Source organism: Nothoprocta perdicaria, unplaced genomic scaffold (genome assembly GCF_003342845.1).
Source record: "Nothoprocta perdicaria isolate Ctin4 unplaced genomic scaffold, notPer1 scaffold_84, whole genome shotgun sequence".
Lineage (NCBI taxonomy): Eukaryota > Metazoa > Chordata > Aves > Tinamiformes > Tinamidae > Nothoprocta > Nothoprocta perdicaria.
The window spans coordinates 791658-803361 of NW_020456132.1; the positions used below are offsets into that span (position 1 = coordinate 791658).

Genomic DNA, 11704 nt, shown 5'->3' on the forward strand with positions numbered 1-11704 from the left:
CACATCCCTCTTGTACTGGGGAGCCCAGAACTGGACGCAGTACTCCAGATGTGGCCTCACCAGGGCTGAGTAGAGGGGGACGATCACTTCCCTCGACCTGCTGGAGACGCTCTTCTTAATGCACCCCAGGATCCCGTTGGCCTTCTTGGCCACCAGGGCACACTGCTGCCTCATGGTCATCTTGTCGTCCACCATGACACCCAGGTCCCTCTCTGCGGGGCTGCTCTCCAGCAGGTTCACGCCTAATCTATACTGGTGTCCAGGGTTATTCCTCCCCAAGTGCAGGACCCTGCACTTGCCCCTGTTGAACCTCATGAGGTTTCTCACCGTCCAGTCTGTCCAGCGCAGCCTTCAGGGCTATCAGCTGCTCCACCCAGTTTGGTATCATCAGCAAACTTTCTGAGGGAGCACTCCAGCCCTTCATCCAGGTCGCAATTAGCATCATTTGTAGAAAGCTCTATTACTTGCAAGAGACTTAAGGACATTAGGACTGGTTTTTAATCTGTCCGGATATATTCAGAGACAGTTTAGGTCCTCTAGAACCTCTCAGAATGCCTACACAGGTAGTTATAGGCAATGGAGAGAGGAAAGACTTGATTTTTGAGAGCTTCCTGAGACACCAGTCTGACAATACCATGGTAAAGTAATGCCTCAGACAATTCTAATAAGCAGGGATTTTTACTTTGTTCTGCCATATTTGTAAGAATATGTAGGAGAACGGTGTAGATAATCTACATGTAAGATGCAGTCCAACTGATCTAAATTTAAAAAAAAAAAAAGTTTGGAATGGACCTTGAGAAGTTATGTTCAAGTAAATTTAAAGAATGTAGTTGCAGTTGAAGTTTATATGACCTGTTCTTGAAGACCTTGAGTCAGTTAGTTCCAGTGTCTGCAGTCCCTCAATTTAGTTATTTTTTTTTCCTCATGCTGGAATTCGAGTTTCTGGAACTCTATTTCAAACTCTTTATCAAGTAATATCACTACTGTAATCAAAACATTTCTCATGGATGGTTTTGTCAGCTTCTGGAATGTGGCGAGCAGAAGTAGGTTGGGATGCACACTCTGCTTCTCAAACTTCTGTTTTTCAGTGGATTGAATATGTTTTAATCCCCTTTCATGGGGAAGGAGGTGGAGGCAAATCTACTAACAACCTTAACTCCTTCAGTTTTAAATTGAGTGACATTGTTTCAGGTTGATGTGACTTTAATATGACAATTTGAATATGACAAATTGAAGTAGAGATGACAAAAATGTTTTGTGTTTTGTAAATGGTACTTTGCTTGGGCAGTCTTTAATATTCCACTGTTAAAACAGTTTTTGAGATTGTAGTTTGATAAGGAAGAAAAAAAATCTCAGTGCTGTGAGTAATCTCACCAGACCTTTAAATGGAACAGTTAAACATGCAGCCAAGGCTTTTTTTCACTGGATCTGTGACACTTAATATTGCCTAGTCAGATACTTTAGTTATTGGGAGCTTAATTTGTGGTATTCTGCTGGAGCTTCAGTCGCCTAAGTGAGATGTGTCCACGTGGTCTATCTTTACATGTTTTCTCTTCAGTATGTGCGATGGGTACCCACCAGTATTAGCTGTAGAAGCTGAATCTGCAGACCTATGTTACAGCTAAGCCAATAGAAAGGTTGGATGCAAGCAAAATAGGTGATTCTCTTCTGTCTTAAACTTTCACCGGTGTAGCTAATGCTCTTTTTCTTCTTCTTCTTCTTTTTTTTTTTTTTTTTTTTTGTCACTGGTCATTTTTTCAACTTAAATTTCTGCAGTTAGTTTCATGCTAGTTGACATCTCTGAACTAAAATTTTCTTGCTGTGTTAGTTTGTTTCCCTTATATACTGTGGTCCTAGAGAAACAACAGGTTCCATTTCAAGGAATGGAAAGAGAACAGGGGAGCAGCTCAAGAGTAGGTGTCTGCTAAGTAAATTCATCTAATGGGTTCACCAAACAGCTCTCAGTATGAGGTATGTTTAGTTTCACTTCAGCTGCTGCTCTGAGAAAACTTTCAGCACTCTGGAAGTGTGACATGCTTATTTTAGAAGGTGATTTCTTGGTTTTGATTATAGCTTTGTAGGTATGCGCTAAACTTAGATTTTCTATTGTATTGTTTGCCTAGTTATCTAGCCCATGGAAGTTTTGCCTTTTATTCATTTTTTTTCTTTCTCCCCAGTATAAATCTACATACTTTATAACATAATATTTCTGGAAATCTAAGTTTCAGTAGCAATTTTTGTTGGCATACTTCTGTAGGAAAGAATCTAATTGCAGTATTTCATATTGCTGACTGGCTGCACATTTTAGCTGTGTGGAAAAAGTACTTGTAACTCAATATTTGCATTTTCTAACAGGAAGAAATACTCTTACTTCTAGCAACTAAGATAAAAATGTTAAGAAACATGCTACAGAAAATAATCTAACCACTAATGTAGGATGATGCAATGATTTTGACCTTTATATGGAAAGTAATGCTCAGCTGTAATTGTAGGGGAGATAATAACATGGAAACTGTAAGGAGTAGAGACCTGAAATGAAAGAGACTTGAAAAAGGAGCTGCTTCTGTATGGGCAGTGAGAAGGGGTTCCGTTGGCAGCAAGTCCAGAGTATTGCACCTGCTAAAACAAGGAATATCTTACATCTACCTCTCAGTGAAATTATCTCTGGAGAGGTTAGATTCCATAGATCTTATTTTCTGCTTCTCCTCTTTCTTCCTCAGAAGCAATTGTTTTTTTCCATTAAATTCTGTCTTGCATCAACAATAGCTCCAAATCATGACATAGTCACATCTTCTAACCTATCTGGAAGTCCCGTGGCATTGGCTACTGGTTAAAACTATAGCAGAGGTCTTTCCAGTCTGGTATGTTCTAGCACTTCTGGCACTTAAGATTTTCCTTTTCTTAAAAATAAAGAAGAAAATAAGAGTAGTTTAAACCTTAAAATTGACATTGCAAGTGATTGTTATCAAGCACCACTGTAATGTTAATCAGTGATTAGCCGCAATGAATTACAGAAACAGAAGCCATTGTGCTGACCTGGTTTAGGCCTGCCTAATATCAGCTAAAAGAAAGCATTGATAAGGCAGTACTTTAAACTTGAAGATCAGAAAAAAGTTTTTGTTGACATGTGTAATGTCTTCAAATGCTATCAACTTTCCACACCTTTAAAGTTTAAAGCTTTGTTGCTGATTTAAAATCTTCAATTCATTATAATGTGAAAGAAGTGGTTTTTTGTTGTTGATTTTGTTTGTTTGTTTTAACTTTAAAGATTTGTCTTCTATTTGGACAGAGGATTTTAAAGTGCAGCCTAACCCAACCTAACTTGCTGTTATGCATACTAGCTCAGCTTTTGCAAAGTTTAATTGCTTTTAGATTGATATATCTTTATTTTCTTAGCATCTTGGCTAATAGAAAGATCCATCTGATTTCCAAAGCTCAAGTTACTTTATATTTTATCCAATTATGATTTCACAATGCAACTAAGCAGTTGATTACTAATAACTCTTTTATAAAGTTTTCAATAAATGTAAAACACTGACCTGAGATATAGAAAACCTTTCTTCAGGATATCTTACTAATAAATATTTGTGCTTCAAGAATAAATGAGTACTGTCCTAGCTGTGTTTCTACTTGATTTTGCCTTTTTTTTTTTTTTTTTAGCAGTACATGACTCCAATGTCTTTGGTTTGGATAGTTAGGAAGTATTTAATCTGTTTTATTCCAGGTTTGCCGGTATAGAATTGCTACTGTAATTACGAAATACACGCTTGGGCTCTCTGTCACACAAATTCCTCTCCCTATCTTTTATGCCAAGTCTGAGTTTTGTCTTGCTCTGCCAACTTAAATTCTACGATTCTTCACTGCCTCTATGAATTGGTGTTTGAGCCAAGTAGATGAGAAAGAAATGACAGATGCCCAATTAATTTTCAAGCTGTAGTCTGACTTGTCAGAGATCAAACTCTGTATTCAGATGGGGCTTAGACTGGCACAACTTCTTCTATTTTAAGTTGTAGTAGCTGTTTGAGTACTGTCCTAGAAGTTGTTTGAGTGCTGTCCCAAAAGCACAACTCTTTTGGGAACCGTTGCTATCTTAACATATGTGAAAACAGGAATTGTACCATGAGAACTTGGCTTAAAGAGGCTCCAGTCAATGTCCTGATATCTAGAGAAAGAATGCAAATATTGCGAGGAGTTCTGTGCTAATCAAAACATAAAAAGACCTACTGGTTCCTCAAATTGTTCATTGATTAATAGTGAACCACAAATACTCTTCCTTTATGGCCTTGGCTTAAATAGGAAAGACTGACAAAGAACTGAAATGAATGCCGTATTTCATTAAAAATTAATGAATGATAAAACTCTCTTGTGGGTTTTAAGTCTTAGCCTAAGTACTTTTGAAACCAGATAAACTAACAAGTCTGAATAACCAAAATTGAGTTGACTGCAGTATCCAGTTTGACATCATATTCAACCGATAGCTGTTCTTCGGTTCCCACTTGATTCTAAAAGTTGCTGATAATCCTTTTCTGGTAAGACTACTGGTTTCTGAAAAAATTGTCACTGATTGCATTTTAATCCATTTTAAAAGCTTTGTTACTTATATTGCTTAAAGAAGAAAAGCAGATGAATAGGTGTGGGCTTCGGGAAGAGCATTTTGTTTCCCTTTATAGCATTCTGCATATCAAGGCAGTTTAAACTTATAACCTGTGGGGACATGGGCTCTCAGTAAGTAAAGTAAACCTGTACAGATATAATATTTTTCTGTCAAATTGAAAGTAGAATGAATTAAATCTTAAGGTATTATTATTGCCACAAGCAGCCTCTAGGCCAGATGATAGTTTTTGGTCAGGTTAGAGATCAAAAAACATAATTTCTTAAAACATAACTTTGAAGAACCCATTTTGCAGATTTCCATCCAAACTTCTCATTTGGTAATCCACTATTTTAAAATATCTTACTTCATCTCCACAGCTCAAAAATAATTTTGGGCTACTCTTTAGTGTCTCTTTCAAGTAATGAAGGCAAGCTTCTGAAAGCTTATGGTGAAGGTCCCGCAAAGGCTCAGGCTGTAGAGTTTTGCATAGTAATACCTAAAACATTTCCATTGGGCTATGACTTTCAGTTCGTAATATTATTTTGCTCTGGTTTATTGTAATACATGAAAGTAATTAGATTTACTCTAAAAGAACACTTTGTTTAAAGTTTAAAAGAAGGGTTTGCTGTCTGCTTTTGGTGATCTTTTTCTCTCATTCTTCAAAATATCCCTAATTGTTGTACTAGGGATTTTAGACGTGCATGCGTGTTTACTCCCTTTAATAAATATTTATAAAATCTCTTGTCTATGCATTTGTTTCAGTCATTTTTTAGCCAGCTGATATCATCTTTCTCTGTAACTTCCTGTGGTGACTAATTACAGAAATTAGCCACTTGTTCTGTAAGCCAGTCTTCTAGTTTCAGGTAACCTCATTCTAGTTGTACAAGTTTTGTAATATTTCTGCATTGGCCCTTTCTGCTACTTCAATGATATTTTATTTCTGAACTGCAACTGTATCCCAGTAGCTGTTGTACTGCCTTGTTCCCAGTGGGATAACAGTCCAGGCATTCCTTGTGGTTGTTACTACGCTGCTAAAGACAGAATCTGTGTGTGTCTGTAAAGTTAAAATTTATCTTCATGTTCTTTTGCCTATCTTCATGTATATGTCTGCATTATAGATCTATATGGAAAAGAACATGATTTGGTCCTAGATTTGTTCATAAATTCCTAGTGAACAATAAGCACTGCTCCAAATGTACGCACACATACATATATATAAATATGGAAAAAAAAAGGAGAAAGTATTAGCTACTTTGGACAACTAGAGAATACTGTGGTACATTTTATTTCAATGAACTGCCATTAAACCTGTTTCCTGGCAATGCTGTGCATCCGAAAATTAAATTCACCCTAACTTGAACTTGATTATGGCTGCTTCGGTAGAATACTGGAATACTTAATACTTAAGGATCCATTTAATTTTTTAATACTGACTATATTAAACAGTCTAATTCTTAGATAGCTATGACTCTCTTATCCTACATTCAATAAAGCAAAATTTGAAACTCATGTCTTACATGCCTTTAACTGTTTTCTGAAATACAAATGTAGGTAACAGATGCAATACAAAATTGTGCAAATTATCATAAAACTTGAGGTGCTAATAGCACTTGAAATACCTTGTAACTTTTAACATACTAAAGTACTGCTTAAGATGGTATAGAACATATTAAAAAATGAGAAAACTATTAATATATGTGTGTGTATATAGAGAGAGAAAGTAAGAGAGCACTCTGTGGGGGAGAAATTTTTTGGTTTAATGGTTCCTTTAGGTAAGGTAGCTCTCAATGTTTGCAGGAGATGGAAAGAAAGAGCAAGCTTTGTACCAGAAGTAGTTCTGCATCTTTGATTTTAAGTCTACTAAACAGTTAATTAACAGTGAAAAAGATTGTTTGTGTTCATTGTATTCATACCCTTTGAGTCAATGCTGCAGCGTTCTCATCAAGTGTGTTACATCTGGTCAGGATGAGGAGCAACTGCTGTGGTGGCTCCTTCTGTTTGACTGCATTTAATGCATGTGCACCAAAGGCATGTCTCTATTCCGCTGCCTGGAAAGTATGAGAGTAAATGAGCAGTTGCACTTCACTCTCCTGGCTTCCAAGACAGTTTTATCTTCCAGGCTTTTGATAGCAGGAGCCCGTCTTCCTGCCCCAGAGCTGGCTACTGCAAAGCAATCCATTTAGCTTGGGTCTTGCTCCCAATGGCATCTATGGGCTTGCAGGCAAGACGAATGGTTGTGACGTGGTTCATTTGGCCAGCAGGCCACGGGACGAGTGCTGACACTTTAGAAACCACTGTAAAGCATTCTGTTCAGAATGGCAGGTGTAATATTGTTGTGTGTGAAACATCTCTTCAGACTTGTGAATATTTCATGTGAAAGATAGTGTTGGCAACAAGTTACAATAATGTGAGATGCAGTTTATTAGATTGTTAAAAAGTCAGTTAAAATGGGAAGTTTATTCAAACTGTGAGTTATCTTGGGAATAAGTGAATGATTTTAGGTTTCAGTGGAGAAGTTCTCGAAATATAAGGTCTGTCATTTTCTTAGAAAGCTATCGGGTGTTGTGTTAATTTGTGCATTTTCTTATGTGTAATGCAAGGGAGGAGAGACACTTGTACATATTCTAAGGCCAGATTCAGCTAAAACATACCGAAACAAATGGGACTCTGCAGTGCATGTATACTGAAGCATATTTGTACAAAAGTATTCTTACTATCATTTTAATTTAGATATTTAAAAATGAGACTTGCATATCTTTCCAGAAGGAAATGTTCTGCAATCTAACTTATTTTCAAGAAGCATCTTTCCATCTTTATAGTCCTATGTTCTCTGATGCAATAATAAACGGATCAAAATTAACTACGTTTTTTGTGATTTTTGCCTGTGTTTTCGCTTTCATATGCATGTCTGTGCAGTGCTCAAAACAAATATGATTAGCTAATCTCCATTTCTAACTTTTACTTTCCTTTTCTGTTTCTGTTATTGATGATACTTATTTCTACATAAGTCTGCCATGTCTAGTTGTGCACGTCTATAACCTTGTGTGAAATAATGCCAGATTTGTAAATACAAGTAGTACTGACTGTATTCTGCTCTACTGCTTTTAGGTAGGCCTAGCTCATTCAAAAACACTCATTTAGTTTTGGACATTAAGACTTTTTCAATGTACCAAGCTTGCCTTTTTGATTTATCAAAACAGAGATAAGCACAATGCTAGATGAATATGATCCTTGTGATGTGGAAGACAAATGGGGTATGATTAAGCTTAGGCAGATTAGTTATGAAACATCCTTACTCATATTTCTTGAGTTTAGAACTCATTGGTCATGCTTTTGTCATGGATTTGGCTTTTATGCAGCTGCAATCTGCAGTGTGGATGATTCCTGGTTCCTCTGATATATGCATTATGTTAAGCCTTTAATCAGACATATCTGATACATATTTATGAGCAGAAAATGAAGCCAATTAATTTAGGTCTTGTCTAGTCTTTTTGGCAACTATTGAATTTTAATCCAAGATAAAATTTAGTATTGTACAGAGGCTTACTCTTGAGTTTTGTTATAGTGGTTGGCAGTACTGCTCACTAACGTCTTTAACTTATTTTTATTCTGTTAATAAGTAAGTCCTTCCAGAGGTTGTATGATTTTTTTGGCATATGGAAAAGTGTATTGCACCATAGTTTTCATAAAAGGCACGAGATGGAGTTTTTGTATTCAAGTAGTTGCTAGAAACAAACAAACAAAAAAAACTTTTGGCTGTATCCTATATTAATAATTTGATCTTTCAGCTTTCTTTGTGACAAAGTGATATCACTGATTTCTCAAACTTTATCCCCTCTGCTCAGGGCAGGGATGTGGAATAGCTTTAGCTGTATGCTGAATAGTTTCATGGGTAAATGTGGGCCTGTTTGGTTTTGAGGTGAAAATATGCATTGGACTACAAAGCTATATATAATGAATGTAATTATCCAGAGTAAACAACTGTTGTAAAGCACCTAATAATATAATACATTTTCCTTTATGAATTGACAATCCTTTTCAATGTCTTTACAGGGTGCTGATAAGACTGTGAAAGGCCCAGATGGACTAACTGCCTTTGAAGCCACTGACAACCAGGCAATAAAAACTCTTCTTCAGTGATGGATGGACTGTTATCTTAAATGTCTCTCCTGTGGCCTCACACTGCTGCCTGTCTGTCACTCTTTGCATCTTCCAGCTTCTTCAGCTAAATACTTTGGGGAGAGGGAGATTCTCTCTAGTTAGGGGCTTTATCAAAGATAATCTGTTCGGACCTCTTTTCAGTGCACAAACTTTTCTCGTTTCTAGTGAAAAAGGAGAGGGGAAAAGAGATCATGATCTTTAATTTTTGGCTTGTGAACTTCCTAAGTTAGTACTAAGGTTTTAGTTCAAAGATCTGTTTAGATGGAATGTACCTAAGACCATAATTGTGAAGGAAACAATAGTCCCATGGAATTAGTGTCTACCATAAACTGAAGTATAGTAATTAATGTAGATGACTGGGTTGCTTTTCTCTCCTCTCTCTATGGGTAGCTTTATTCATCTGCCTAAAGCTTATGTTGCAGTTTTAAGGACTTTTGGTTAATGGAGCTGTACTTCATATTGATTAATTGGATGTCACACTAATGGTTTTCTGACTCTTGAGTAAACCAGGAAGATCAGCTGAGGCAAAGCCCTATTACACTCCAGAATATCTGCCAAGGTACTTTTGGATGCTTGAACTTCGATGTTTCCTTTTCCATATGTGTTCTAGTCCAGAACAGAGGTTTTAACCAGCTTTTTTTGAGAAAATTAAAAACGTCACTAGAGTCATTTCCAGAAGGATTGTAAGAAGAAATTTATTTACTCACCATGTCAACGTAAAGTCAATAGGTTGAAAGTGCGTAGTTTGAAAATTTCAGGCTGTTTGATATACAGGGATAATCAAATGAAATGTTCAAAATGAACAATAATTATTTAGACATTCATATCAGAGGTAAATATAGATGCTAAACTTCTTGGTAAGCTTTGCAATACATGCAGAGCTTCCTAAGTTTAGTTGTTAGGAACAGGAAGACTTACAGGTAGAAATCTTAATTAGCCCTAACTACCAGGGTGGGATGGAGTGCATTCTTGTATTCACGTTTCATTGCTGACTGAATGAACCTTTTAAAATTGATTATTAAGGCATGGAGCTTATTCTAAAAGTTCCCACTGCAGCCCTACCATATTAACTATCATAATTTAGGTAAGAGTTATTGTACCGCTGTACATGGCAGTACTGCAACAGCCTTGACAACTCATGGGAAGGTATTTAAAATAGTGATAGGGATTCCTGTCACATCCTACAGTTCTCAGGAATGCAAGAGCTTCTGGCTTTCATCCCGAAATTTTCTTCAGACTGCCAGTTCACTCCAGAGTGAATAACAGGTTTTATAACAAAAAAGTCTAAACCACAAAGTTGTACACCTTCCTTTTTTAAAATACAATTTTCAAACTTTCTGATACCATACAGATAACACTGTACATAAAATTTTACGCTGAATTCTTAAAAGTAGCTGATACTATTTTGCTGTCATAGCTGAAATTGGGAGGTTGTGTAGAAGTAGATTGGTGACAACCACTAAAATATTTCATGGAGATTAGTTTTACTTGAATCATGTTGCATAATATTAGTGAATGTCTCACCTGTAAAACACCTGGTGTTTAAATGGTAGAATGAGATCCTGAACTGACTTTACATGTACGTATCCCATAAGAAGAGCATGGGAAAAAAACACTGGCCATGAACTGTACAGTGCAATTAATTGTGCTTCCTGGAAATGAGTGGCAAGAAAGAGAAGGAAGATAGGAAATGAGTGGTAAATCAATTGGTAATGGCTTGATGAGCAGTACTCTTTAATGAATACTTAAAGAAAACCCTGTAATCTTAACTCTGATGGTCATGTCATTGCAATAGTGTGAACATAGAATATAGGTTTCATTTTTTATTCAGCTATGAAAGTAAACATCCTTGGCATAAATTTGTTTCCGTGTTATGCTAATAAATACTTAGGTACTAAAATCCTAGTCTAGAAAACTGCAATCTGTTTTATGTGGAAAACTTGATTATTCAAGTTTTGTGTTGATTAGTGTCAAGTTGTCTGGCCATAGGCTTTCTCCTTCTTTTTTTTTTCTCCTGTACTTCTGATTTTTCCCTCCCCCTGCCTTCAACTCGCATTTAAGTGAGCGTTATTATATAAAGGAGACATCATCTTTGTACTAACTCTTCTGATAACTCACTGAGGCAACTTTGCCTTTCTTTTTCTACAGTTGTGTGAACACCTTTTTCTTAATTGAGGAAAAAATGCAAACAAACTTCAAGTGTGAATTTGGCTGTAGTGTACACCCAAGATGCCTTTCTAGATAGTGAAAAGATGACATTTATTGATTGAATCATCAAAATTTTTTTTTGCACTACATGAGAAGTGATTGATAATTTTGCCCAGAACTTTGAAAAAACTAATGATGATGATGAGAAAAGCTGAACTCTTTCATGATTGTCTAGAAACAGGGCTTGTTCATTCATTCCTTTCCTTTTAGTTTTGTTGTGAAGAAGAAAAATGAGTGCCTACTTGTGTCTTTGAGTAGGTCTTAACTAGATGAATATACCAAATCTTAAATTATTTTGCATTCTGAAAACAGTACTTTCTCAGACTAGAAGTACATACACTTGCAAATCTATTCTCCTCTTGTACCTTTTCCTTTCAAATTTTGCTCAATAAATTATAACCATAAGTGTATTTTGGATCTTTTAACTGCTGCTCCTTATTCTTAGGGAGGAGTAAGTGGGAAAAGAAATGCAGTAATTAAATGGATTTTTTTTTTTCCTTTTTCTTGAACATAGCGTTGAATTATTTGTAGAAGAGGCTGGTAGGAGTGGAGTGTCTTAGGTCAAGCAATTGCAATGTTGCATGCAAAATTTCAAAATGAACTGTCTTAATTATATTTTGTAAATGGATAAACAATCATCTTTCTATGCAGTGATGGAAGAAACTTAGTGCTTTGTGCATTTTGATATTTGGCTTCCTCTTTTCACCTATGTAACTATTTTGACACAGTTGAGTTCATCAT

General features: G+C 36.2%; 1 protein-coding gene across 1 annotated transcript in view; it reads left to right on the plus strand.

The window, feature by feature from the left end:
- The window catches only part of MTPN (myotrophin), a 36008-nt gene extending 24510 nt beyond the window's left edge, over positions 1-11498 (plus strand). The window contains exon 4 of the mRNA XM_026052134.1: positions 8648-11498. Within this exon, the coding sequence (XP_025907919.1) occupies positions 8648-8734 (87 nt within the window). The 3' untranslated portion in view covers positions 8735-11498. The remainder of the gene's footprint in view (positions 1-8647) is intronic.
- The last annotated feature ends 206 nt before the right edge of the window (positions 11499-11704 follow it).